The 26781-nt window shown below is 59.2% G+C and overlaps 8 protein-coding genes across 10 annotated transcripts; 1 reads left to right on the forward strand and 7 right to left on the reverse strand.

Moving 5' to 3' along the window:
* The first annotated feature begins 2030 nt into the window (after window positions 1-2030).
* Window positions 2031-5144, forward strand: JDV02_000526 (uncharacterized protein). The gene is made up of 5 exons (XM_047981344.1): window positions 2031-2819; window positions 2873-2951; window positions 3007-3227; window positions 3287-3347; window positions 3422-5144. Exons 1-5 carry the CDS (start codon window positions 2577-2579, stop codon window positions 4873-4875), a joined length of 2058 nt encoding a protein of 685 aa, XP_047837303.1. The 5' UTR covers window positions 2031-2576; the 3' UTR covers window positions 4876-5144.
* Window positions 5145-5147: 3 nt separating this feature from the next.
* On the reverse strand, window positions 5148-7579 carry JDV02_000527 (uncharacterized protein). Its single transcript, XM_047981345.1, has 3 exons — window positions 6701-7579; window positions 6282-6571; window positions 5148-6151 (listed from the first exon to the last, which is right to left on the reverse strand). Exons 1-3 carry the CDS (start codon window positions 7071-7073, stop codon window positions 5369-5371), a joined length of 1446 nt encoding a protein of 481 aa, XP_047837304.1. The 5' UTR covers window positions 7074-7579; the 3' UTR covers window positions 5148-5368.
* A 1487-nt stretch (window positions 7580-9066) lies between these two features.
* JDV02_000528 (uncharacterized protein) lies at window positions 9067-9564 on the reverse strand (the record flags this gene model as incomplete). The annotated part of the gene is made up of 1 exon (XM_047981346.1): window positions 9067-9564. The coding sequence occupies one exon, from the start codon at window positions 9562-9564 to the stop codon at window positions 9067-9069; it is 498 nt and encodes a 165-aa protein (XP_047837305.1).
* A 593-nt stretch (window positions 9565-10157) lies between these two features.
* On the reverse strand, window positions 10158-11281 carry JDV02_000529 (uncharacterized protein; the record flags this gene model as incomplete). The annotated part of the gene is made up of 2 exons (XM_047981347.1): window positions 10158-10868; window positions 11276-11281. The coding sequence occupies 2 exons, from the start codon at window positions 11279-11281 to the stop codon at window positions 10158-10160; spliced, it is 717 nt and encodes a 238-aa protein (XP_047837306.1).
* Window positions 11282-11561: 280 nt separating this feature from the next.
* On the reverse strand, window positions 11562-13274 carry TES1 (Palmitoyl-CoA hydrolase). Its single transcript, XM_047981348.1, has 3 exons — window positions 13014-13274; window positions 12045-12935; window positions 11562-11891 (listed from the first exon to the last, which is right to left on the reverse strand). Exons 1-3 carry the CDS (start codon window positions 13119-13121, stop codon window positions 11841-11843), a joined length of 1050 nt encoding a protein of 349 aa, XP_047837307.1. The 5' UTR covers window positions 13122-13274; the 3' UTR covers window positions 11562-11840.
* Window positions 13275-13855: 581 nt separating this feature from the next.
* On the reverse strand, window positions 13856-18280 carry JDV02_000531 (uncharacterized protein). 2 transcript variants are annotated; one of them, XM_047981349.1, is made up of 3 exons: window positions 17935-18280; window positions 15207-17703; window positions 13856-15151 (listed from the first exon to the last, which is right to left on the reverse strand). In XM_047981349.1, exons 1-3 carry the CDS (start codon window positions 17955-17957, stop codon window positions 13958-13960), a joined length of 3714 nt encoding a protein of 1237 aa, XP_047837308.1. In that variant the 5' UTR covers window positions 17958-18280; the 3' UTR covers window positions 13856-13957. The 2 variants fall into 2 exon arrangements, with proteins under 2 accessions (XP_047837308.1, XP_047837309.1); XM_047981350.1 differs by lacking the exon at window positions 17935-18280 and having other exon boundaries at window positions 15207-17908.
* A 355-nt stretch (window positions 18281-18635) lies between these two features.
* Window positions 18636-20381, reverse strand: JDV02_000532 (uncharacterized protein). 2 transcript variants are annotated; one of them, XM_047981351.1, is made up of 6 exons: window positions 20096-20381; window positions 19932-20034; window positions 19748-19867; window positions 19588-19675; window positions 19243-19526; window positions 18636-19172 (listed from the first exon to the last, which is right to left on the reverse strand). In XM_047981351.1, the coding sequence occupies exons 1-6, from the start codon at window positions 20327-20329 to the stop codon at window positions 19009-19011; spliced, it is 993 nt and encodes a 330-aa protein (XP_047837310.1). In that variant the 5' UTR covers window positions 20330-20381; the 3' UTR covers window positions 18636-19008. The 2 variants fall into 2 exon arrangements, with proteins under 2 accessions (XP_047837310.1, XP_047837311.1); XM_047981352.1 differs by having other exon boundaries at window positions 19932-20381.
* A 731-nt stretch (window positions 20382-21112) lies between these two features.
* On the reverse strand, window positions 21113-25504 carry CHT2_1 (Chitinase). Its single transcript, XM_047981353.1, has 3 exons — window positions 24273-25504; window positions 23743-24190; window positions 21113-23647 (listed from the first exon to the last, which is right to left on the reverse strand). Exons 1-3 carry the CDS (start codon window positions 24339-24341, stop codon window positions 21849-21851), a joined length of 2316 nt encoding a protein of 771 aa, XP_047837312.1. The 5' UTR covers window positions 24342-25504; the 3' UTR covers window positions 21113-21848.
* Window positions 25505-26781: the final 1277 nt, after the last annotated feature.

Raw genomic sequence — 26781 nt, forward strand, 5'->3', positions numbered from 1 at the left:
CACCAAACATTCCATGGGTAGCGATGGCATCGTGCAATCGAGGCGTCTGGGCAGTCACACAAGGCCCCTTTAAGGCGGGGTAAACTCGTGCAATCGCACTAGATGACCTGCTGTCGACTCTCGAGCCGCACTGTAGTCTTTGCTCTGCTGAGCCTCGTGCGCTGCAAGTGATGTCAGGTGAGGCATGGCTCGGACTGATACCGCTGCGGCCCTGGCCAAGACAGCTCTGACATAGGACCGCGCTTGCAACTAGACGAGTGGACAAACAGACGCGGGCTCAACTACCATGGCGAGACCACTAAATGCAGATAGGCATCGCCTCCAAGGTGCCAGACGGTAATGGTGCAGGCTAGAAGCAATATCTTCACACATTGATTGATGTCTTGCTCCGATAAAGGAACAATGGCCGGACCACCAACCATCATGATTCCAACACACCATTCTCTCCCCCGCATGTTACAGAATACGTACGAGCATGACATTACGTAGTACCCTTCGACTGCGCCCACGGCTCGCGGCCCTGTGCCATGTCCGTGCAGTGGCAGCTGGTCACAGTGTTGCGGGGGAAGCTTGTCACCGGGTGCCGAGGAAGCGCCATGTCACGTATGCCGCTGTTGCCTTCATCCTGTTTTGTGACAATGTGTTGCTCGCGCGCAAAGTGCCATCCTCTTTTCTCTGTACCCTGCGGAGCGAAATTGTTGCGGTTCATCAGTCAGCGTATTGCCTCGGTGCCTCGACTGCTGGCCAGGGGACGTATGGCGCAAGGGCTGACATATTGAATACCAAATACCGAGATAGTTAAACGGGGTAATAGGTTTGATCTGATCCAATACCCAGCATAAATTTAAAGCCTGTACATGTAGTGAATATCTAAAAACAATACTCCATAGGGCTTGGGAAGGAGAGAACATGATACAGTCTTTGATGGTGCATGGGCTCGACGACGACGATGCCTCGCCGCGCGGGACTTGGCCTCCGGGAGTGAATCTGGTCAAAACCCGATACAACGAGCAGTAAGCGTGCCAGCGAGAGCGTCTTGATAAACCCCACACTTGTCCCCGTGCCTTTTGCACTACATTGCATGGTCCGTTAGCACCACGGTGTGTCTGGACTCGGAGTTGAAGACAGGCACATCTCGACGTACCGCATACCCCGTATTGCACATCGCTGGTGTTATCTCCGTCATATTGACTTTCTTTTTGTTCAAGAACCAACTCCATCTATTCCAGACTTCCTCCCCCGTGACTTCCTCTCTCGTGGTCATGAAGCAGAGGTTCACTGACGGGCTGCACACCTGCTGGGGGGGTCAGCTCCCTGACAAACAGCGCCGGACGGCATATCGTGGTTTCCCAACATCAGAATGTTGTACTTACGCCGACACCCTTCAGCGCTAGGCATGGGGGGTCGGGTGCGACCTTCCTCACTCTCTCGATCGCAAAATGGTTCCTCGAGAAACTGAACCTCCACGAGCTCAGGGCCGATCCTGTGGAGCAAAGGGCGAGGTAAGAGAGGAGCAGAGTGAGCCAATATCTCATGATGGGCGGCAGCCGTTCAGCCGGCTTGTGACAAACTTTTGATGCAACTGTGATCCAGTCTGCCGCCAGGACGCAGAGGCGTGACCCTCCGTACTGGACGCACAAGGCCGACCGAGCACAGCAGGACGGGACAGGCCGGCCATTAAATATTCCCTCGTGGAGGACTTGCCGCATCGACATGAGCTCTCCCCCGCACTTCATGCCCCCTCTTTCCCGGCCCGTGCTCGTAACATGAACGAAACAAAGATGCCTCTACAGCCATGAGCCGGGCCCGTTAGGTGCCCACGGTGAGATGCAATGTACTGTATTAATGGCGGTGCTGAGGTACATTAGCTACATAGGTAGGTACTAAGGCGCCCACAGCTGGGGCCGCCGTGTTGCTTTTGCTGAGCTAATAATGCACTGTCCGCCCGAAATCCGACCACCAGTGAGTGGAGAGAGTGTTCCTCCACACCTCATGCTCCCTCGCCTCGCCTCCTACTTGTCGATTTTGATCCGCACCACGCACCGCACGCACCGCACGTTACACCGCACCGCTGCAAATCGACGACGCGCCGCCCCTTCGAGGCGAGGCTGGCCTTGCGATTGTGCTCTCGTCCGGCACTCTGCCCTCGCATCGCTCTGTGTTTTCGCGATGCGCGACGACAGCCGAAGTAGATCCCCCCGGGAAGGGCGGGATCGAGACACGGCACGACACAGCGGCCTCGTCGACGACGACCATCGACACGACCGCTACGGATCTCGGCAGGGTAAAGCCTTGGCCCGCGCCTGGTGTGGGAGTCTACAGAGACATGCAGACGAAACTTAGTTTTCCCGGACGTCGTTTGGAGCTTGAGAGCTAACTTGCCCACGGATCGGAGAGACCACCCTCGGTCTCCTCCAGGCCGCGACTACTACGACCAACGGGAGACTCAGCCACGTCAGCACCGCCAAGGGGAATACCCGGATAGGCGGCGTCAGCGAGATGAGGACTTGCGCGCCCGGAGAGCCGACGATGCGCGCCGCTCGAGACGTGACTGGGAGGACAGAGGCTACCACGGCATGTACGACGACAAGCGAGAAGGCGACGATGATGGCGACCATAGAGGCCGTCACCACTCGCGCGGACGGTATCACGATGATGAATACGATTATTCGCGGCGAGATGAGTACGACCACCGCCGCGACGACGGTTCGCGCGGTCGCTATGGCCGGAGCCGATCCCACAGCAGACCGAGAGACGCGGGTCGGCCGACAGATACGATCAAACTTGAGGGAGTGCCGTTTGGTATCTCATCAGCTGCGGTTCGTACTTTGATAGTATCTGGGATGGAGGAAATTTGTCTAACAGTCCGAAGCTCCGTGAAGCTCTCCTGGAGAGCTCCCCCGTCGCCGCCAAGTTTCCGCCGGTGGACGTTCGAGTTGTGTCATCAAAAGGTAGCCCTCCCAGCTTGCAATTAGGTGCTTGCCAATGCTGACCTTGATCAACAAGGCTATTGTCGTGCCTTTGTGCAATTTGAGACGATGGATGACGCCGTAGTCTTTGTCAAAGAACACTTCCCAAGCCTCCTAGTGACATTGCCTCACCCAACTGATGAAGCGCCAGACGGCGAGGCGGAGCTCTCTTTGCACTTCGCCCGTAGCCAGAGCGACCTTGAACAGCAGCCGGGCAGTCTACCGCTAGTCGTTCCTGGAGATTGGTTGTGCCCTCAGGTACGTCCCCTTGTTCAACCCGTTCAGTTGCCCGGTGCTGAACTCTGAACCTTCACCAGTGCACCTTTCTCAACTTCGCGTCGCGTCGACAGTGCAGGGACTGCGGTCTTTCCATTCCAGGTACATTCGCCCATCAATACCCATCAAGAGCACAGGATATCGTCGATGAGCAATGGCTTACAGATTCCGTCCAGCTGCGTGTGGCTTCGAGGGACGGACCGGCGCCGCCGACGTCGCCCGAAGCGTTGACAAAAAGATGCAGTTTCTTGTCGTCTACCCGCTCCCTCCCCATTTTGACGAGGATAAGCTCGCCAGCGAGATGAAGCGCCTCGAGCTCGTCAAGGTGGAGAAACCAAAGGGCGAACCACCCAAGCTCAAGTCCACGGCGCCCTCTGTGGATGGGGCTGGATACGGCGCCCGCCAGGGCTCTCTGCACCGCGTATTTCTGATGCGTGAGGTGGCAACGCATACCAACCTTCGATATGGCTTTGCAGAGTTCTGGACCTTGGCTGATACGGCCGCGGCACTCAAGAAGTTCCAGATGACGCGCTCTTTTGAGATCGCAGGCAACGTCGTCAACATCGCCATGATTCACATGGGTGTATTCGTGCCAGAGGATCGAGAGGTGACTCCCGATATTGCCTTTGAGTCCTTTCAGCCCCTGTTCAACCCGGAGACGCGCATCCGATATCGCGACTTCGAACTCTACCCCAGCCCCAAAGTTGTTGCACAGACCTCCCCCGATGACGGCATGACCAAGCCCGGCGCGGAAGCAAAGATCGAGGCGTCGAAGCCTGAAGCCATGAAGAGCAAGAAGCGCAAGGCCGAGAGTGGTGCGGCAGATACGGTACCCAAGAAGAGCATCGCCATGGGACCCCAAATGGCCTTCTGGCAGCAACGCCATAGAGAGATTCAAGGCATCCAGCCTGACGACAACAAACTCCCGCAGGAGGCAGCAGATGGCTCCAAGCGGGCTGCTCCCATCAAGTTCTCTCTGAAGACCGGTGTTATCAACACGAACGAATCCGCCGCGACTGAAGGACAGATCGCCCCTGACGCCCAAGCGGCCCAGAGGCAGGAGGTGTCATACGTGGACCGAGCTCGGCTCATGTGCCTAATTTGTATGATGCGCTACAAGTCGGTCGAAGAAGTCAACATTCACGAGAAGTCGGGTAATCACAGACGGGCCACGGAGGACGAGGCCAAGGTCAAGGCCGCGCTCCCTCGCATCGCCGCTCGAGACAGGAGAGCTCAGCAGAAGGGAGAGGTGGCGCAGTACCGCGACCGCGCCAAGGAGCGACGCGAGACCTTTGACCAGCCCAGCAAGCCACTCACCAAGACCAGTAACAAGCCCAAGGATGCTGCTCAGCCAACCAAGGAAGAAGCCAAGAAGCCCATCGAGTCCAAGGGCGCCGGCATGCTGGCTAAGATGGGTTGGTCTAAGGGCGAAGGCCTGGGTGCGACGGGCGAGGGCCTTACGGAGGCCTTGACGGCCAACGCGTACAAGGAGGGCGTCGGCCTCGGTGCCGAGGGCGGCAAGCTGGGCGACGCTCAGGAGGTGGCCGAGGGCCGGACCAAGGACAGTTACTCTAGCTACGTGTCGGCGGCGCAGGATCGCGCCCGTGAGCGATACAAGCAGATGCAGTGATGCGGGCAGCGGCGAGCCAGCCAGCTGCTTCGAGCACACGCCATGGGTAGATATGGCACATTGGGGTTTGCTTCCTTTTGTCAAAAATGTACAACAAATGGTCCAGAAAATCTGGGAATGGACGTGGGACTCGCTCCGCACATGGGCGTCGGATGCCCTACGCCTTGGGGTTTTAGGGACGGGATTCTATATCGCAACAGTGTGCTCTTCTTGCCACGGGGAGCTTCTGAGCTTGCGATGAGAAATAGTCATGGAATGAATAATTGTACCTTTAGACTTCTATTCAATGCCTCCCTATAAGTGTACAATGCTTGCTTTCTTGCTCCCGTAACGAGGGTGTCTGGATGGTATCGTCTATGGCCGTAGAGCCACGCCAAAATAAGGTCCTGTCGTCTATTTCACGCTGCTTGCTTTTGTGCAATGTCTGTGTCGTCATCCCAACCAATATGCAATGCGGAAAAAGGAGAGAGAGAAAAAGTAACAAGAAATATGTTTACAGAGTCGAAATTATGGCGGCGACGGCCACGAGGAGCCCGGCGGTGGCGACGCCATGGCGAGGGCTGAGCTGGCCGGCGGCAGACGGCTCCGCGACACCAGCCACGTCCGGGAGGGTCTTTGCGCCCTTGCTGATCTCGATGACGTTGGACTTGTTGTTGTTGACATTGGCCTGGGCGAGGCCGACCTGCCTGTTGGTCATGTCGTAGACGACGTAGGCGGAGCGCAGGAAGGGGTCGCCGAGGAGGGCCCACGTCTCCGACTTGATGCCGTAGTCGTTGGCCGAGGCGATGCCGAAGACGCAGACCGCCTTCCAGGTGCCGAAGAGGGACTTGAGGGCGTCGCCCTTGAGGATCTTCTGGGCGTCGGCGGGGAAGTAGTCGAGGACAATCTCGTCGGCGGGGACGCGGATCGTCTTGTTGTCGAACTTGAAGCTGAAGCGGATACCCTTGCCCTTGTCGCCGCGGTAGGCGCAGTCGACGAGCGGGACGGGGATCTGGTCGATGGAGACGACGCCGAACTTGTCGTGGATGTCCTTGATGAGGGGGTTGGGCAGGAGGGTGAGCGACGACCCGGAGTCGAGGATGGCGACGCCCTGGAAGTCTGGGAGCTTGACGCCGTCGATGCTCAGGCCCCGGAGCGCAACGGCGTAGTACGGTGTGGCCTCGGATGCATCGTTTACCACGCCGTTGGTGAGGGGTAGGGTGGCGAGCCTGCCGTAGTACTTTTCCGAGTCGACGCCGCCGAAGAGGATGGTGCCGGATTTGGCGTCGGCATCGTTCTGTGTGCGGGCAACGCTGGTTAGCTGAAAATGTTTTTCCTCACTTCTGTCTTCTATATTGCAGAAGAGCGAACACGCGCATTCATTGCGGCGGTTCCCGAGTGCACGCCGGAATGGAGGAAACACGCACCAGGTACAAGCTAAAGACGGCGGCGTCGATGAGGCCCTGGGCGACCATGTTGTCGACGACGGTTGGGTACGTCCTGTTGGAGGCGACAGTTGCGCTGTAGCCGAGACCCATGATGCCCGTGGGGCGGACAGAGCGGAGGGCGAGGCCGAGCTGCTGGTCCTTGATCTGCTTGCCGTGGATGGTGAGCGTGTCGTTGAAGTAGTCGCCCTGGATGTTGCGGTGGTCGAGGTAGGTGATGTTGAAGCCGCTCTTCTGGACAGTCTTCATGGTCGAGCTGGCGTTGGGGTTGACTGGTAAAAAAAAGATGATGCAATGGTCAGCAGGGTATATCGCAACACATATACAACTCACACGAAGAGAGAGGCCCGCCGTCAGGGGATGATGGATCTGGTGGTGTGTTTGAGATGTGCAAAACGTACACTGAGTTTGGCACCATTGCTGCTGCTGCTGTTGCCTGTCCTTGTCGTTGCATAGGTCGGCGGCGATGGAATTGACCCATGTGTCACTACTCCCCGTGTCAAGCAGGAAGCTGAGCTGCTGAGGCGGGGTGCCGACGGAGAACTCGGCGTAGTAGCCGCCAGCGGTGATGTTGTTGAGGGCCTCGAGGCCGATGGAGCCGTCACCGCGCCGCGTGAGGGACGAGGGGATGTCGTCGTGCGCGCGGCGCACCCACGGCACGGAAACGGTGCCGGCAGAAACGGTCGAGACGACGGCGGCCAGCGCGAGGAGGGCAATGGTATTGAAGGAGGACGACGACGACGACGACAACGACGACGACAATGGCAGCATCATGACGAGCAAGCGCAAGCCCACGGCAGGCGGGCAAGGCTGGGGCGTGTGTCTGAGTGAAGGGCGCGGCGGCGGCCCTGTTTTCCCCCTTCGTCTTGGGCGAGTCAGGGCGAAACTGGCTGACGGCCGGGAAGGAGAGCGAGGAGGAGGCGTGGGCGTGTCACAGTCGCAGTCGCAGTCGCGCGCGTGCGCGTGTGTCGTGCGTGCGTGGTCAATCAGTCGTACAAGCGTTCCGGTCGTTTGGAGGTTTGGTTCGTCGATGTAGAAAAGCTGGCCCCTCCCCCCCGTCTCTGGCGGCGGCGTTGGTGGTGGTGGTGATGGTGGAGAGGATCGACGACGACAAAACACCAAGCAGCAGCAGCGGTGGCGGCGCGACGGGGAAACGAACGAAAGAATCAAGACGAACGGACAGACCGAGGACCGAGAGCCAAAACTGCAGATGATAAATGACGCGCCACGCGGACAATGAGACTACATACAGCCCAGACCACCGAAACAATGGGGGGAGGAGGAGGAGGAGGGTAGTATATACGAAGTCCGTATTAATGGGTAGGTAATAGGAGCAGTAAGTACTAACGTAGAGGAAAAGGTGCTGGTCAAGGCGCAGGCAGGGCGGGGTGGGATGCATTATGTTATGTTTCTGCCAAGACTCCCTTCCAAGGTCATGGTTCGCAAGCACGAGGAAGCCGCGGGTGGATCGCATCGTATCGCATCGCATGGCATCACATCGCATCCATGTATGCATACAGGCATCACGGTTGCTTTGTCTCGCTCGCGGGCGCGCAGAAGACCAAGCAGGTCGGATGGGTATTTGCTTGTTGACGTGGATCTTGGTCCATAGTACGTATTCGTTGGTGAAGGTAATACTAACTAACCTGACTACGTACAACTACTTGGACCATTGGGACCCGAAATGCGGGCGCGATTGACGTAAAAGGTTGGTGGGGGATGGAAGGGATCCACGCATGGAATCCACGCTGGGTTGCGTCTCCCCACGAGGCTCATCAGCGTGGGGTCGGTCCCCTGCCCTGACCTGCCCTGGGCGCTGCTGCATCCAATGCTTGGGCGCCGGTACCTTGCAGCTCTCTCTCTGCCTGAGAGCCTCGCTGCGAGGCGCCAGGAGAGAGAGCAGTAGGCTGGCCTGAGTAAGGAAGGCAGTATAGTACCTACTGTATCCGTAGTAGAGTTGGTGGTACCTTACACCAGCCCCCCCCCCCCCGATAGCCGACGTCCCTCGCTACTACTATAAGCGCCAGCAAATCGACAATGCAGCTCGAACCTCGGGGTTGAACTCTCGGGCAGCATACAAATTGCAGACACTACAAACACTCGTCTGACACAAGTACAACCCCCCCCCGGACCACGCACGAGCCTTGGGTACGTGCTTGACAATGCTCATACATTGCGCGTCCCAAAAGCTAGCCAAGCCAGCCACAGCCGGCTGACAACAGAAACTCCTCCGCCATTGCCCACCACATATGCGCATGGCGCCTCCGCGCTTCAGGCAGCCGCGACGACGGCGGGCGCATCGACAGACGCATGGACACGCCGAGGGGCCGTGCCGCGACGTGACGCACCCATGCGCATATGCGCTTTATGCTTACCTGGCCCAGCCCCTCCCTTCCTTGTTCGCGTGCTCCGGCCGTGACGTCGCAGGTCGCTCAAACCGGGAAGATATGGGGGCCTGCTGGAGTCCCGGACGCGGCTGCTGTACGCAAACCGGACACGAGCGGGATTGTGGCTTGGGGAGGCTTGTTGCTCATGCGCGTCACTGCTGACTTTGTTAGCAGCAGACTCGATTAGGCGTGAGAGAGACGACCACGATATGCGGTCGACCGTGATATGAAGCTGATGAAATCAATTCTCAGATACGCTACCACAACTCCTCATCGCTCCGATGCCGTGTCTAACTTGAAAAGTCCTCTAACAACCATGACACCAGTGAACGCAAGCAATCTCACCACCCAAGACCAGCTACTCTAGCGAGACCGGTCCCCTACAACAAGAGATATCCCTCCGCCCACTCAAGAGTCTCATCCTGTGCCCGCCGGACAACCTCACTGAGCGTGCTATCCCGGCCATCATTCGTCCACGTCTTATCGCGGAGCTCTAGCGTCTCCGCGCCGACGCCGCGTATCGTGTTCAGCATCCTCACCGCCCATTCCTTGTCTGCCGTTGCACGAGTGCCATGGTTGATCTCGGAGAGCTGCACCGTGTTGATGATGGCCTTGGTCACGGCACCGCTTATCACGCTGCTGGATGACGACGACGACGGCTGGCGGCTCACCCACAGCCAGTACCGCCGGATCGTCGACGGCGCGTTTGGGTCGCTGGGCCGCGGGAACGCGCCGCTTAGAGACATCTTGCACTGCGGGCACCAGCCGAGGATGAGCTTGATGCGCCGCTTGCACTTGCCCGTCTTGCAGGAGTCGTTGCGCGTGCCCGTTCCGGTGTGGAGGCAGATGGTGTAGAGAAGCGTTGTTGTGGAGCACATTTCGTGAATGTCTCTCCTCCCTCTTCTTCTCTCTCTCTCTCCCTCTTTCTCTTTGCGAAAACACTTGAGTCTTGTTTTATTTTCGTCTTGATACGTGCAAGATGGCTCTGCGCTCGACTTCTAGCAGGGGGGCAACGAAAGCAAGCTGTCTTGCGTTGAGGAAAGTATCAGGTTCATTATATATATATTGCTACAGCGTCTGTGACCACATCACAAAGTGCAATGGTCTCGCGGTGGGCGGCTGTACGGCCTCGAAACTGTGTAGAGCATCAGCAGCAGCACCCAGCGCCAGAGCGTTCTTGCGCAACTTGCTGGCATCGATCGCAGAAAAGAAAGAAAAATGGCAAGCATCATGACCAACTCCAGCTGTGGGCTTGTTACACGCCGTCACAGTCCACAACTTTCCAGATCCCCTTGGGTATCACGACCGTTTCCCGACCACGCTTGCTTCATCAAAATCATCTCCCCCGCGGCGGCTCGGCACATCAACAACCCAAGTGCGCTGCCAACAGTTTCTCTCCAACTTCACGTCTGTCGCGCACGTCTTCACTCTCACTCCCCCTTGTGTTCAAACTGAACACACACAAAAGGGTTCAAAAGTCATCAGGATCCTCGCCAGCTGCCCAGCGCATGGTCCGCGCCTGCGCCAAGTCCACAATCTCACGCATCCTCTTCCGCGAGAGGTCATGATCGCCGTCGTCGTCGGAATCGTCCTGAGCGAGACACGGCTTGTTCGGCCACAGCAGGCAGCCCATGAGCACCGCCTCGGGCTTGCAGTAGGCGAGCTCCTTCTCCAGGCTATGGCGCCACTGGCGGGCACCAACAAAGTCGCGCCGGCCACGGAGCAGCTCCTCGTGCGTGAGCTGGTGGAGCTTGGGCAAGAGGGGCCGCGCCGGCGACAGCGCTGGCGACGACGACAACGTCAACGACACGCCGGGGGTGTGGTCCGCCGGCGTCTCCGGGAGCGACGACAGGAGCTTCTCCTCGCGCTGCACGTCGGGGTGAGCGTTGAGCGCAGTGTACTCCTCCCAGTACCGCCCGATCAGCTTGGGGCTCCGGATCAGGATGCTGACGTGCATGTCGTTGTTGTGGTTGTTGTCGCCGTCGACGTAGTCGTCGTCGGAGCCGCTGCCGTCGGAGAAGTGTGCAACGCAGTTCCTGCACCAGTCTGGGTAGATGGTGAGGTAGCAGCGGTGGTGACGGCAGAACGGGAGGCCGGCGCCGCCGCTCCTGGGGTAGTACCCGGTGCAGAACTCGGTGCCGCACTTGCTTCGGACGGTGTGGCCGCAGGCCGAGAAGAGGTCCTGGTTCTCGATGCACATTATTGTTGCTGCTGCCGCTGTTGTTGTTACTGTGTGGTGACGGTCTATGGATGCCAGGGTCGTCGACAGGGAGGCGGCGGCGGCGGCGGTTGACGCTGAATTTGTAGAGTGGTGAGCATCATGACGAAGGCGACGCAGAGGTCCAGAAGCATACTCGTTGGCTATTCTTTTGTGAGAAGATCAAAGCTGCCTGCCATGCGGCTCGTTGGTTTCCAGAGGTCGATCGATGATGAGCCTTTGCACCTCTTGACACGCGGCTACACACGTTTGGTTTGGCAATGAAGCTGCAGCAGCGAGTCCTTTGGGATAGCCTTGTTTGCGTCGCCGGAGAGAGAAACGCCAAACGCCCAAAAAGGGATTTAAAGTCAAAGACGGACGGGAGATGCAACAGACATGAGGCCAAAAGGGGATGGATGGATGGATGGGTGCGCGAGCACGCGTGCGTACGTAGACGATGGTGGAAACGCGGGCGAAGTTCCAAGGCGAGCAGGAAGCCGGCTTGGTGAGAGAGTTGGATGAGAGGGGAACAGATAGGACAGGGTGAGGAAGCGGTCTAGGTGGGAACAGAGCAGTTCTCGGGGGCCACAATGGCAACAATAGTGCCTGTTCAGAGGGTGGCGATTGTTTTTGTTCGCGCAGCTGGTGACAGCCCCCGGCCGGCCGGCCCGGGGGCCGCAGCTGGCAAGCGTGTATGTGTGTATTGAGGCATCATTCGAAATCTAAGTCTAAGGGCGCGAGCGCGCAGGGGAGGGGGGGCGTGTGGAAACCGAGGCACAGAACAATATGAACAAAGTGAAAAAACAAGGTCGTCCTTGCTCGGGAGGGGGGTGTTTGTGCCGAGCAATGGGCACGCCATGGTACCGCAAACACACATCCACATCCACAAACGCAACATATGATCCAATGATTGGGGGGGGACGAACGTCCAAACCGGTCAGCCTGTATTCAGTCTCGTCACAGCTTTCCGGCCCTTTCGCCGCCGTCCTGCTTCAGCCGGATGACGCCCTTTTTTGTTTTCCGTTGTCAGCTAGAGGATTCACGTGGTCACGGACGGGGACGAGTTTGATGATGATGATGATAAAAACACGAAGCTCGAGACGGGAAAAAAAAAAAAAAAAGGACAGAAAGGAGGAGAGAAAGAGAGTAAAACAAACTCACCTCTTGCACGCACGTCGCCAGCAGGGTCCCGTCCTTGGCAAAAATCCTTTGCAGCACGACGCCCCTCCCGTCGCCCGACCACGGGCTCTCCATCTCGGTGAACATCCAGTCGTCGGCGCGGACGCGCAGCGGCTCGTGGAAGTAGATGCTGTGGTCGAGGCTCACCAGCATGCCCACCGACGGCCTGCCGACCCAGTCCTCGACGCGCGAGCCCATGCCCTCGAACTCGCTCAGCTCCTCGACCTGGCGGCGCACCTCGGCGGGCAGGCCGGGCACCTCCTCGGGGGCAAAGGGGAAGCGCCACAGCCGGTGCACGCGCGACACCGTCCCGATGAAGTAGCTGTCCGAAATGTACGCCAGCGCCTCGAGGTGCGCCTGGTGCCCGCCCGCCGCCGAGATGGTGCCCCGCGAGCGAAGCCACTGCCGCGCCTTGCGCTCGTCGGGCCGCGCCTCGGGGTCCCGCGCCCGCAGCACCTCGATCCTGCGGCTCTGGAACGGCCCCATGCGCGCGTGCTCGGGCCCGCCGTCCCAGTCCTCGGCCGGCGGCGGCTCCACCCCCTCGGGCAGCGGCGTCGCGTGGCGCACCTGTTGCTCGCCGCCGGACCCCTCGCGCGTGAAGCTGATGGTGGTGGTGAAGATGCATCGTCCTCGCTGGCGCGCCTGCACGGTGCGCGTCGCAAACGACCGGCCGTCGCGCACCCGCTCCACGTGGAACAGGATCGGCACGTCGGCGGACCCCGCGAGGAGGAAGTAGCAGTGGCACGAGTGGACGAGGAAGTGGTCCGGCACCGTCTTCTGCGCCGAGGCGAGGCACTGCGCGATGACGGAGCCGCCGTAGATGCCGCGCGCCCCCGGGGGATGCCACTGCGGCCGCGTGTTGGTGAAGATGTCCTAGTAGCCCGCGTGTGTGCGCGTTAGCTGCCGTACAAGGCCTTGTCCGTACCCTCAGTGCGGTGACAGGATGCGTACCGGTCCCAGGACGGCCATCTCGGTCACCTCGAGCACATTCTCGATGGGCGCCTTGTTGGGGTCCTTGGGCGGCGGCTTGATGAGCGTCGAGCCCTCGTCCGTCTCCATGACGCGCGTCTGTTATCAGGCCCTTGCGGGGTGCCGTTCGTCGTCCACTGTTGGTCCGGTGAGGCCCGTCCGTAGTCGCCGCCGATGGATGCAACGTCACGCAGCCGCCCTGCCTTGTGGCGATCCGTCGTCGAAGCAGTCTGGTGGTGGTACAAAGCTGAATCGAACAAGTCGCCCGCGCAACACAATCCAAGCAAGCGCCGCACAATGATTTCGCGTGCGCGCGATAACTCGTACGAAGCAGTCTGATGCCAATATGAAGGATCCGAGATGGGTCAATGGGTAGGCCGCCGTCGGCGTCGAATTGAGACGTCACTCTCAAATGAGTTACCGAGGCTCGGGAAGTGCCCCACGCCAATGCGACTCCACGTCCACCAGTGGCCACCACCTTCCATGCCTACCAAACCAAGCACTAACTTAATATTGATACAGTACGTACCTCTCAAGTTTGATGGACGGATGAGTGGCATGGCGGCAAGGGAACCCCCAACCCGCCCCCGTCCGAGCCATCGGGGTGGTACAGTTACCTTACCTTACCTCCCTCCAAACTCTCGGCCCTGGTCGCCTCCCGGTCGGCGGAATCCTCTCCCCGCACCCACGTGCAGTACTTCGTATAGTACCTTACCAGTGAGTCGGAGCCTGGCAGGTCCGCTAGACCGTGCGTGCCGGCGGCCAAGCCTCACCTCATCTCCGGGCCAGAGTTACAGCACTCTCATGTAAGCGACAACCAACATCACATGAAACTGGTCGTATGTAGGTAGTCTCTTGCTCTTGACCATGTCAAGTACGCCCGCCGTCGCTGCTTGCCTCGCCAAGCCTCCTCCACACCCCATCATCTATTGCTGCGCGTCTTCAAAAACCGGCTCCAGGCCCTCCCACGCCTTGCCATCCCCGTTCGGCCCAGCCTTTTCTCGCTGCTCCCAATACTTGCCATTGAATTTCCAGTATTCCTCGCCCGTCACCTCGCAGCGCGTCTTGCTGAACCATGCCGGCACAAACTCCTCACCCCGGGCCTCACGCTCCCGCCGCCGCGCTCGTTGGTTCTCCTCGAGCCGGTTCTTCTCCGTCGCCGCGAGGTCGTACTCGCCATCTTCCATTGCTCTTTGGTCCGGACGCAGCCGCGAGTCAGTCGGCGCAATCCACGGCCGCAGCTTGTCATCAATGTGATTAAACGTCAGAACAAAGGGTGTCAGGTTGAATGGAATGCCCGCGGGCCGCGGGTTGGCCTCCCACACCAAGTACGCCCGGCTCGGGTCCGTCATGCCGCTCTTATCCAGCGGGCCGCTGTCGCCAAGGTCGTCCGGTGTCGCCTCGTATCCTGGCGTCAGGCGGGCGTACAGTTTCGAGTTCCAGCGCCCTCCCAGGCTCACGCGCACGTGGCCCTCCGCGTCCACGATTTTGCCCGAGATCTGGTATGCGCTCGACGCTTTCCACCCACGCGCCTTGAAGTCGATGAGCGCTACCTCGCCAGTCGTCCAGTTCTTGATCTCCATCGGGCCGTAGTTATCTACCGTCGGGTTGCCCGTGATGATGCCCACGACAGAAGACGTCACCTTCTTCCACGTGTACAGGTCTTCCTTACCTCCCGCCGTCGGCCGAAGCTTGAGGAACCACGTGCCAAGCGGGTTGATGTCAAACGACTTGCCGTAAAACTTGGACTTGACTGCCGACTCGCCCCAGTACGTCCAGTGCGGCGACTCCGCCCACGCGGCACCCACGGGAGGGTGATGGCTGACCTGCTCGATGAAGAAGCGGTAATTCTTGTCCGGTCGGACATATTCAAACGTCTCTCCTAGCAGGGGGTTGAAAGGTTTGGCGACGCGGCCGATAGTCGACGCATATTCGCTCGCGGCAAAGGCAGCCACGTAGACGAGCCTTTCAATCGAGTCGGCGCGATCCGCAGCCAGGTCCAGCAGGTCGGCGTACTCCATATCCTCGCCGCACCGATATAGCAACGATGTTGGCTCGTTGAATGATACGGGGAGCGTCATCTTGGTCATGTCCTTTCCAATCATCGACTTCAGAATGCCCTGCTCTTGGTTAGCGCCACCGCCGCCGCCGAGGTCGTCTGATGGGCTCTCTTACCCATAAAGAAATCTTTGGCCGATCGTCCGCGTCCATCTTGAGTCTGTGTCGAATGCCGTTCTCATACCCCTTGAAAGACGGGCTGATATCCACGCCCGACACGACCACTTGTTTGGCCTCCTGCGTCGCCTCGTGGGGAATCTCGGCAACCTCAACTTCGCCGGCGTCTACCGCGTCGAAGAACTCTTCTTCCTCACCTGACTCGCTCTCCGAGAGCTCCCCAAGCTGATCGAGGGCAGTGGCTCTACGACCGAGCGTCCGCGTTGGTGACTTGCTCGCGGCAGCCTCCTCCAGCTCCTCCTGAAGCTTCTCCACCGTCGGGGTGTGGTTTGCCGAGTGCGCGCCACTCTCCATGACCTCTCTGAGTGCCTTCTTCGTCAGGCGGCGCTTCTTCTCAGCCTCGCCCATGCGCGCTTCGAGCTCTTCCTGCTCGCGCGCAACTTGCTGCATGCTCTCCTCCCACATACGTCGCATGTTAGACTCGCGGTCCAGACGGTACTGCCAATAGGCATCGCGATCCTTAGAAATCCGGAGCAGGTCGCCCACGAGGCCGGTCAAGCTGCGGATCGCGGCGTCATATGTGGTCAGCGCCTGCGTGACCTTGCCGTCGGAGAGTGGGGTTGCAGGGCTTTGAGAGAGTTCACTCAGAAGGGCAGTATGAACGCTCGACATGGTCTCAAGTTGCAGTTTTGCTGATTGCGCAGTGATGTTTAGCGCGTCCTTTGTCGCCCCTGGTGCCTCTCGGACGCTGTGATCGTCCCCGTAGTCGTCGTCGTCATCGTCGTCGTGTTCACCCGGTATGAGCGGGCCGCCGTTGCCATGCAACCTGGAGACGTCGCCTTCCGTCCCGGCATCTGCGAAATCGTCATCCTCACCACTGCCGACGGTGCTGGTCCCTGCATGAAGGGGAATCTTGGTGCTAGACACGGATCTGCTGGGAAGGTGTGAGGTGCTTCGTTGGAGGTCTGAGAGGCTGGCATTCTCGCTGTGCGACTCATGAACAGAGAGCGACCCGCTCTGCTCGGCTTTAGCCTGCTTGAGGAGCTCTGCGCTGCGGGCCGCTTGCCGCTCCTCCTCCTTCGCCTGGTCCTTAGTCCACTGAATCGAGTTGTTGAGCGCCCAGAACCAGCGCTTAGCCTCAACCTCGTGGTTTGCTTTGAGGGTGTATTTGACCGACGACTTGCCGATGATTTCGAACTTTGTTTTCTCATCAGCGCTCATGTGAAGCTTCGCAATCTTCATGTTGATGGCCCCACGGCAGGCAGATCCAGCATCGTCTTGATGCTTGTAATAGCTGAGAACCCCATCCTCAAGAACAAACCACCTCAGCTGGTAACCCTTGCGGTAGTTTGTCCACTTCTTGAGGTATCCCTTCATCTCGCGGGCTTCGCATCCCGCCATGAGGTCGCTGGCATTGGCGGCGGCTGTCCCCTGAGATGCAGCGTGGCCGAGGACAGCCTTTTCTTGGATGCCTCGCTGTGCAGCCACTGCGGCTGGGGACTTCTTGAGTATGGCCTTGATGCCGTCATCGTTGGTGATGGACTGAGGCAATTTACCCTTGCGATCGCGGCGGAAAGGATCGCCACCGTGAAGCAGTAGTACTTGGATGAGCTGAGTGTCCTTCTTCCGTGCAGCTTCGTGGAGAAGGGTGCCGCCCGTCTGCACAGTCACCGGCTCGGAGGCAAACTCGGGGCTATTGATATCGAGAACAGTCTTGAGCCGGTTCTCCTCCAGCACCTCTGCGAGCGTCTCGTAGTCGTGTCTAGCGATGAGCTCCTGCACCTGAGCCACCTTGGCTTCCGTGTACAGCGATCGCGAGAGCTGGAGGAGCTGGAAGATTTCGGGATTTCTAGCCAAGTCGATCGGGAGCTTGGCCTGTGTGTTGGCGATGGCGTCGTTGATTTCCTTCTGCTCAAGAAGCAACTTGACAACCGGGGTGCGGCCGTGCATGGCGGCAATGTGCAGAGGCGTATTGCCATCTTTGTCGCGGGCGTTGACCTCGATGCTGCCAGCGCCATCAGACAGCACGTATTCAATGACAGGAAACTCGGCGCATTGAATGGCGAGATGTAGGACCGTTGTATCTTCCAGCGGGCCGCCGCTGAGAGTCGAGATGGACGAAGTGCTTGGCCGGGGCGCGTTGTCGGCTGTCTCGCGGATAGCCCTAGAGATGGAGGCGGTGTCCCCGCTCCTCAGGGCTTCCACAACCCTAAACTTGCGGACCGACTGCTCAAGGCTGGCAGACTTGTCGCTGTGTCTCCCCAGCCCTGGTTGATTGGAGGGTACCCTGCTCAGAGGCGAAGCGGCCGAGAGCTTGGAGTTGTTTTGGCTCCGCGCAGGAGCTTGTTGGGACATGGCGGGTTGCTTGGGCGCGGATCGAGGAGATGCGGCAGAGCGACCGTCTTCGGAGCCAGACTCGTCTTCGCGCGTGTCTTTGCGTCGAAGAAGCGCAAGAGCGGCGGCCGACTTGGAGCGCTTGTGATGCGGCGTGCCGTTGCTAGAGGGTAGTAGCAGTGTCAGCGCATGATCTGATCGGTCGGGGCGGTTTGGGAGGCGGCGGAGTTCTGGTAGCCAACAAAAGGGGGTTGGCCAACGGCAACGCGCATCATGGGCGCCGCAGGCAGCGCCTCTTCGGCTCGCGTATGTAGCACCGCCGCCGTTGCCCGGACGCCGCAACCTCAACGGGTCCTGTGTTTGGCAATACACGCAGACAGAGCACTCGACGTACCTTTCACCTCCCGTATCTGACATGATGGACTGTGGTAGCGCTCACACTGCCCAGATCCTGCGAGGCCGCCGATGGGCTGTGTTGGCGCCAAGCGCGGTGGCGGTGGGGATAGAGACGTCCAGCTCTGTCTGGTATTCGTCGTCTTGGGGAGTTAATAATACGGCAGGGGCAGTAACTGCGTGTGCCGATGGCGGTACCAGGAAAAGCGACGCAGTAGGTATGGAGATTCGGAGCGCTGGCGGGAGCGGAGGAGGGATGGTTGTACATGTGAAAGGGGAAGGGAGAGAACGACGACGTCGCCAGTGAACAATCGGATGGATGGATGGACGGATGGATGGCGATGCGGTCGATCGATGCTGGGTCGGATTGCGGACGGCAGGAACCACCAAGCTTCTCCTCGGATGGGCTAGAGCTCCCAGGCAGCAGATCGGTAGGGGGTACCCTCTGGGCAACAGGCTCCAGCAGTGAGGCCAGCGAGTCGAGCTGGTGTCCACCTGTATTCACTACCAAGGGGGTCGCACGCTAGGAGGATCTATGGGAACCTGAAAGGAAGGTGGGGAAACAGAGTAGGTACAGGTACAGTACCTAAAAGTATCGTCCACCACCCAACCCCTCCAGGGGTTGTACTACAGGTATACTGTACCTTAGCGATGCAATGAAATGCATAAGGTACCTACACACACTAATGGCCAGCCAACCACGGGGCATCTCGCGCATTAAAATGACGTTTGGCGGCCGCTTGGGTGATCAAGCCCGCTAACCGAACCCTGACCTTCGACTCGCAGGCCTCCGACGCAGCCACTGACGATGGGCAGGTCAAGCATGTGAGCGGGTTTGAGCAGATCGGCAGCGGTAGGCATTTGGGCGTCCGGGGCCGTTCGATACAGTACACCGTGCTCCGTGCCTTTCGATAATACCAAGTACAGTACAGTAACCGTACTCTTTGCTCGGTGCCGGTTACACACACCGCACTCAAGAGCGTCTGTTCGCCAAGCATTTTTTTCCCACAACTTCAGACTCAGCAAGCTCGCTACCACCACCTACAACTACTACTTCGTAATCACATTGCCGTCGTCACACCGCAGAATGCTGCATCGGCCCCCCTTTTGCACAATCTGCGCCCAGCTTCTTGCACGACTTTTCCCGCGCCAGCTCGAGGTGGTGCGGCGGCACGGCGTGGTATACCAGTGCGTTGAAGACGGACGCCGCTGCCGGGCCAAACCACCATATCCACTGATCTGCACGCGCCGTCAGCTCCATCCAGCAATGTGCCATGCCAGGGAACGGGACTTGCGGGAGTACACGTACCGGCCATGCTACGCCTGACGATGCCGTATGCCAGGCATCGCGCCGGGTTCATCGCCGCACCGGCGTAGCCTGGGGCCAGCCCGCTGGTCGAAAAGCTCACCAGCCCAAGCGACGCGCCGACCAGCAGTGGACCGAGCCGCGGCCCAAAGAGAACCGCCTGCCGGGGATCCAACCCCACCCCGAAGGCAAGGTAGAGGAGCGCGAAGGATCCCAGGAACTCGTTCAAGTACACCTGCCCCGTGGTGATGTGGTCAAAGTTGACGAAGCATCCGCCTCCCTCCACACTAACATAAGAAGACTATCAGCTTGGCACGGATCCCGCTACCACAGGCTCGCCCTACGTACCTCAAGGACCTCTCACGGCCCCAAGCCGCACTCAGCAGTCCCCCGACAGCCGCAGCCCCCAAGGTCTGGCCACACATGTACAAGACACCTTGTTGCGCCTGTCAGTGTCGAGAGCGCCGACACACACGGGGTCAACCTCAGGTGACCGCCACCTACTCACCTCGTGCAAGAGGACATATGCCCACGAGGATAGACGAAAAGGTAATCATAGGATTCAAATGGCCTCCCGACGCCGGGGCCGAGGCATAGATGAACAGGGCCAGCAACACCGTATTGCTAACTGCAGGTCGCCTCATCAGCATTGGACTAAAGCCAGTTCGCGTTCTAGGTCGGCCCAGTCTTACTTCCAATGTAAGCACCGAGAACGTTGGTCTTGTAACTAAACAACGTCGCCGTGATGGAACCGCTGACAAAGACGCTGCAACCGGTTGCAACTGCTTCAATAAACTGCGCCATCCTGTCAGTCTGGTGCCGCAGGGCGCATCCCGGCTGTTTACCGAGTACCCACCGCCGACTTCCATATTGATGAGTCTAGCCACCCGTCGAGATAGTACGATCGGTCCCTATAGAAGGGGATCGAACGACTCACGGCTGGCCGTGCTGATGGCACGAACGAGGCATCAAATGAAGCCACCTGCAATCGCTGCTGGTCGACTATCGTTTCGCTACTTGGGCGGTTCTGCGCCGCCGCCTTGGAGGGCTCCGTAGCTGCACATCTGATGCTGTCGTCGGCTTCCTCCATTGCGATTGTGCTCCTGCAACGGCCCAGCCGGCGGGCAAGAAGTGAATTTAATAGAGCGAGCTGACCAGCTCCTGTTACTCGAGTCTAACCATTCGCATCCATATATCCAGCTTGGATGCGACGGAGCTCCGGGATATCACGTGATGGGCACCGATGCTGGCTCGTATCCAGCAAAAGGTTAACTAGTTATACTAATAATGCCCTGATCGGCAACTTTGTCGGGTTGGGCAGGAGGGTACATTCGGGGGCCCACAAAAGCACCTTTGTACCCCAAATGACCCCTACCAGAGCTTATGCAAGCGGCATAACTCACCGCCTTCTAGATCTGGCCGACCGCTATAGCGTACCCGCTGTGACCGCTATAGCGCACCCGCTGTAGCCGCTATAGCGCACCCGCTGTGACCGCTATAGCGCACCCGCTATAGCCGCTATATCGCGCCTACTATAGCCGCTATGGCGCACCCACTGTGGCCGCTATAGCGTGCGTTGCTAGCTGCGTTATTGACTACGTTTCTAGCTACGTTGCTGGCTGCGTTACTAGCTGCATTACTGGCTGCGTTGCTGGCTGCGTTGCTGGCTGCGTTGCTGGCTGCATTGCTGGTTGCGTTGCTACGCCTAGGCGCAGCTGCTGCCAGCTGTATGCAAGCACTTTACACGCTAGTTTGACACGCTTGCACGGCTGCATACGAATTTTTCTGCCTGCACAGCTAACATCCCTGTTAGCCTAGAAATGGCATGGTTGCTAAGAAATTCGTCTCTTTATAGTTAGCTTTATAAAGGTACATTGAGATTCGTGCATAACTCGAATTCTCTAGCATCCCTATCAGTTGGTGGCTCAATTGCTGCCCGAAGGGGAATAGCAACGCGATAAAATGCATTTCGGGCTCCGCAATTGCACACGCGTCGAAGTTGCCGATCAGGGCATAAGAAACTAAAGAATATCCCATAAGCCGCCGCAGGGTAATGGTGTGTAAGCACGGTGTAAGCTAGTTGGCTAGCATTTTGGCACAACTCTCCCGCCCAATTTCCCGCCGGACGGCATGTCCGGCACAAACATCGAATGATGGTTTGCCCCGTAGGCTATTGCCGGGATCCCGGCGTCTTCCCCCTTGCCGCCGCATCGCTTTGTCCATCTCAGCGGCAAAGTGACTGGAGAAGGAGATGCCGACTTATCCCATGTCGTCCTTCACCCGTTTGGCTCAGCGGTTGAGGCACCGGCCGGCCCAATCAAGAGCCACGTATACTGTACAGCGATGGATTGTATACCTCAAGAGGGACAAAGGCGAAAGGAGAAGATACTTGGTATAAGGTATTCAAATTGACCGTATGTTTCACAAGGACTTTCCATGATACGCGCCCTCCGTCTAAGTAACGCAAAAGACCATAAATTCGTCATGAAAAATAGAAGTTAAATTCGGCGGGAGGCCGCGCCGCCATACGTAGAGCCGGCGTGAGCTCACTCCCGTCAATCATTGTTCAGAGTATAAGACATAGAATTGCAAAGTAGAGTCCCACAACCTTACAGAGCGAACACCTGGAAGGCGACCATGGCGACCAGGCCGCTGAGGCCAAGGGCCAGCGTGGAAGCGCCGGCCTGGACGGGGCTGCTGGGCACGGCGGACGAGCCAGGGACGACAGGGGTCGCGGTCCAGCTCTGCGTGGGCACGGCCACGCCGGACGACACGCCAGGGCAGCCGGTGCCGGCGCAGCTAGGCGCGGGCTTGACGGCGGTGGGCCGGGTGAGGGTCTGCAGGGTCTTGGTGCCGCCGGGGACGGTGACGGTCTTGGTGAGCGTGGACGTCGCCCCGGTCGTGGTGGTGGCCTTGGGTGGGTTGACGGGGTTGACGGGGTTGCCGCCGGGGACGCTGGGCGTGGGCTGCGGGACCTTGCCCGTCTCCGTCTCCGTGACGGGGCAGACGGTGGTGTACAACGGGACGGTCTCGGTGGTGACGTGGCCGACGGGGCAGTTGGTGACCTGGGGCGGGCAGGCGGTCACGGTGTGGACCTTGGTGGTGTAGACGGTGCTCGTGGTCCAGGCAGCAGACGACGACGACGGCTTGGTGTGAGTCGGCTTGGGGGGCTTGGGGCCCTGAGTCTCCGTGACGGGGCAGACGGTGGTGTAGATGGGGATCGTCTCCGTGGTGACGTGGCCGAGGGGGCAGTCGGTAACGTAGGGAGGGCACTTGGTGACGGTGTGGACCGTGGTGGTGTAGACGGTGCTCGTGGTCATGGACGCGCTGTGGGAGGTGATGGTCGAGTTGGACCACTTGGACGTGCTGGAGGCGATGCTGGTCACCGGGGTCGTCGAGGAGGTCGTGACGGGGGGAGTGACGCTGACGTCCGTGGTGGTGGAAGTGACGGTGGGCTTGGCGGTGCTAGACACGTCCGTGGCAGAGGTGCTGCTGGACGAGGACTCCTGGGTGGTGCTCACGGTGCTCGAGCTGCTGGCCTGGGAGGTGCTGCTCTCGGTCGTCGAGGAGCTGGCCTTGGTGGTGCTGCTGGCGGTCGAGCTGGGCGTGGTGGAGCTGGCCTCAGAGGTGCTGCTGGCAGAAGTCGAGCTGGCCTGGGTAGTGCTGCTGCTGCTGGTGCTGCTCACGGTCGAGCTAGGGGTGGTGGAGCTAGTCTTGGAGGTGCTGCTCGCCGTCGTGGAGGAGCTGGCCGTGGTCGTGCTGCTAACAGTCGTCGAGCTGGTCTTGGTGGTGGACGACGAGGTCGTGGTGGTGGACGACGCGGTCGTGGTAGTCGACGAGGTCGTGGTGGACGACGAGGTCTTGGTAGACGACGTCTTGGTGGACGAAACGGTGGTGCTGGTGGTCGTGGGGACGGGCGAGCAACCATACTTGAGGGCGTCGAGGACGTGCTGGTTGAACGTCTTGCCGTTGACCACGTTGGCAGCGCCGGTGTCCAGGTCCCACAGCGAGATGCCACCCCAGTTCTTGGTCTTGGTGCTGTACTTGCACACCAGCTCCTTGACCTTGTCAGGGGTGATGTAGCCAGTGTTAGCCGAGTCGCGAGTCGGGCCGGCGGGCAGGCCGACGAAGAGCTTGGCGTTCTTGCTGTTCTGGGTGCTGGCCATGAAGGTCACCCAGTCGTCAAGGTTGAACTTTTCGCCGAAGCCATCGTTGCCGGGGATGTAGTCGCAGACCGGGTTGTTGTAGAACTGGATGAAGAGGGCATCGAGGGCGGCGCTCTGGAGGAGCTCCTTCATGTGCTGCATGCCGGCGCTCAGGGGGCACTGGGGGGCGGCGGTGAGGATGAGAGACTTGTCCAGAGCGCGAAACTTGTTGGCCATGGCGATGTACGGCTTCATGTTGGTGTCTGCACACCAGGTTTACTAGTTAGACATCGTTGCCTTGAACCAAAGAAAAATAACAAAAAAAATAACACAGGAGTAAAGAAACGTGTTGTCCTACTGTTGGGGTTCTCGAGATCAAAGTCAAACCCGTCCACCGCGACGTGCTCACCAGCGTAGTCAAAGGGACGGGGGACGTCGTTGGCCGGGTTGTACGGGCCAAAGGCCTTGTACAGGAAGTCGGCAAAGTATTCGCCATTCGCGGTGGTCGAGACGTCGTAGTTGTTCTTGTCGGCGCTGTACACGCCGCCGATGCTCAGGATGACCTTGACGCCCTTGGACTGGCAGTAGGTGATGTCCTGCCTCAGGGGCTCGCAGTGGCTGAGGAGCTTGGAGGGCTTGCCGTTGTCGTCCGCGTAGGCGTCGGCCCAGCAGTGCGACGAGAAGTTGATGCCGGGGTAGTCGGCGTCACTGGGGTCGTGCTCCGGAGCCAGGTTGACGAAGCCGATCGTGGCGTACTGGATGCCAGTGTCACAGTACGCCTTGAGGTTCTGGTTGTTGTGTTGGCCCTGAGAGAGAGAGAGAGAAACTGTGTTAACACAACATGCTCCGCGCTTTCACCAACCCCCTTAGCACACAGTCATGACCAACCCAGTAGCCGTTGAGGGCGCCATAGCTGCCAACGCCCGCGGCAAATGCGCCACCAAGAGAGAGAGACATGGTGTCGGATCAACAAAAAGTATGTCTTGCGTTAAAAAAAAGAACAAGGGATTGTAAGTTGGCCGAAGCCGGGTGTAAGGAGTGTGATGGTGATGATGCTGAGATCAACGAGAGGACGCAAACAAACGTTTGCAAAACGGCCAAAGTACCAAGCCGTTTTTTTCTTGCTCTGAGACGGGCACACAGAGGTAGAGTTGATGGGCAGAAGGGGGGAGAAGAGGCCTCAGCCGGAGGAGGAGCGCCTCCGGTTTTGACGGGAGACGCCACGCACTCCAGCAGCACTCACAGACAAATCTCTCGTGCAATGCGGCTCTGCTAGGCTCGACCAAGTACCCTACCCACGCCGCACTACTACTCCTACTACTCTATACTACGTACTACTCGTAGACTCGGAGACTTCCTCAACTGGGGCCGCCGAGCTACGGCGGCCAGACATCGTGGTGACCCAACACTACGACGTGCTACTACTACTACGTACGCAGGCACGCGCCAAGAGGAACAACAGGCAAAAGGGCTCCCCCCCATGCTCACAGCGCCGGGCCGCCGCCCTGACGATGAGATTTGACGAAGGCGGCCCCCCTCTCACCCCTCGTGGCCCCAGCCCGCGCACGCAACGGCGAACGATATGGGAAGCGAACCGTGAGGAGAAAGTGGCACTGCTTGTGGGCTTGTCGAATCCTCCTCGATGTGATGTTCAGGAACAGGTATAGCGTGGGAGGGAAAAAAAGAGGGGAGGGTGTGGCGAGGCGCCGGCGGCCATTGGGCTGAAGAAACGATGGGAAGAAGCCGTTCGTTCGTTCGTGGATCACGCCAAGGCAGAGAGAGGGCCTTGATCGTGAGCCGCCCAATCCGGCCCCGAACTGTTAAGCCCCAGAGGCGATAGTGGCCCGTTTGTGGTAACAAAGGACCAATACACCCAATCTCTGCTGGCCCTGTTCGGCGCCTTCTTCTTGCGGGCAAGGCTTGCGGGTTATTGGTAGACGGCGCTTCTTCATCATGCAAGTGTCTGGACTGGGTGCAAGTTGGTGACGGCGGTGGAGAGTGATGAGATTGATTGATGCGGGCAGAGGGAACCCCCCGCCCATGCCATCCCAGGTGGGCGGTCCGAAGCAAGTAGTACTTGAAGCACTGGACCGCCGCATCCTGTCGGTTCGGTTGCGCAGAGAAAAGGGGCTCGAGTTCTTTTTGCCGGTTCGGTGATCAGACACGATGACCATGGCCATTCATACCACGACGGCCGTTTCGTCACGCCATGCGGTCACGCCCCCCCCCCCGTTGTAAGCTCTCAAGCTTCATGAGTAGTACCCCGCGTAACACCGAGCAAGACGACCTTCCTTGCCCCCTCGCCTCGGCCTCGGCAATCTCGATGCCCGCCCACACGTTACGTGGGAGTCAGACAGGGCGACTCGTGCTGTGCCTTGTGGGGTGGACGTAGGGACGGGAAATCTGGCAGTTGCGACTGCAAATCCGGCTGAGGCCGAGGTCTTCAGCAGGGGGGGGCGGCCGTCTGTGCTGGCCTTGCTGGGCGGCTCCATGGGCTCTCAAGGTCCGCGGCGCAGTTTAGGTTGTGAAGAAGATGTGGGCGCTTCGTAGGAAAGGGCTAAAGGGGGGCCTGGTCGGTCCACAAAGACCTCGTCACCCCTGAGCCGGACCCCTGTTCCCGGAGCGTTCCTGGACAATCTGGGCCCTCGCCGTCAGCCGCCACCCTGCTTCTTTTCTCCGTCGTGTTGGTCAAGCGCAATCCAGCCATCAACGAGGGCGGGCCAAAGGGACGGGGCTGGCCGTGGTCGCCCGGCTGGCCCCCCCAGTTAGTCGTCGTGAACGGCTCCCACGGAAGTCATAGTTTGGTTCCTCCTCACTTTCTCGCCCTCAATGCCAATCCGTACGTAGGTAGCCATCCCGCCGCGTAGCCGCCCATCGCCGTGTGTTCTTTATTAGCCGGACGGAGGTAATCTCACGGGACCAGACTGGGCCTATTCCCGCGACTCGGTCAATTCTGTGAAGAGGCTAACTATGGACAAGCGAGAGAGTCCAGAGCCGGCTTTGCAACGACGGCTGACACCGCGCGCCGCTGTGTGTGTTTGGTACTAAGGGAGGGGGCAACGATATGTGCGCTGATTCAAGGAGCCAGCAACCGTGGTTCCAGCTTCCTGCATATTCGCCGTTGCTCCCACCGCAAGACGAGCTCTGTTGGTCGTGCCATACAATCACAAGCAAACGGAACCTTGCCGAATTGAGGAACTTGAGTAGGGCCAAGGTTCCAGGGCTGAATCTCAGTGTTGGGCTGGGTGCTGGCGTCGGACGCTTTGCTGTAAAGAGCCGTAGCCCATACTCGGTTAGTAAGTTATTACTTGCATGCAGACTTCGGCGCGGACCCGGGGCTGTGGATATTGCCTTATTACCGTCGACCAAGGAATCGTCCATACATTACATGTCACGA

This window comes from Purpureocillium takamizusanense, chromosome 1 (genome assembly GCF_022605165.1).
Source record: "Purpureocillium takamizusanense chromosome 1, complete sequence".
NCBI lineage: Eukaryota > Fungi > Ascomycota > Sordariomycetes > Hypocreales > Ophiocordycipitaceae > Purpureocillium > Purpureocillium takamizusanense.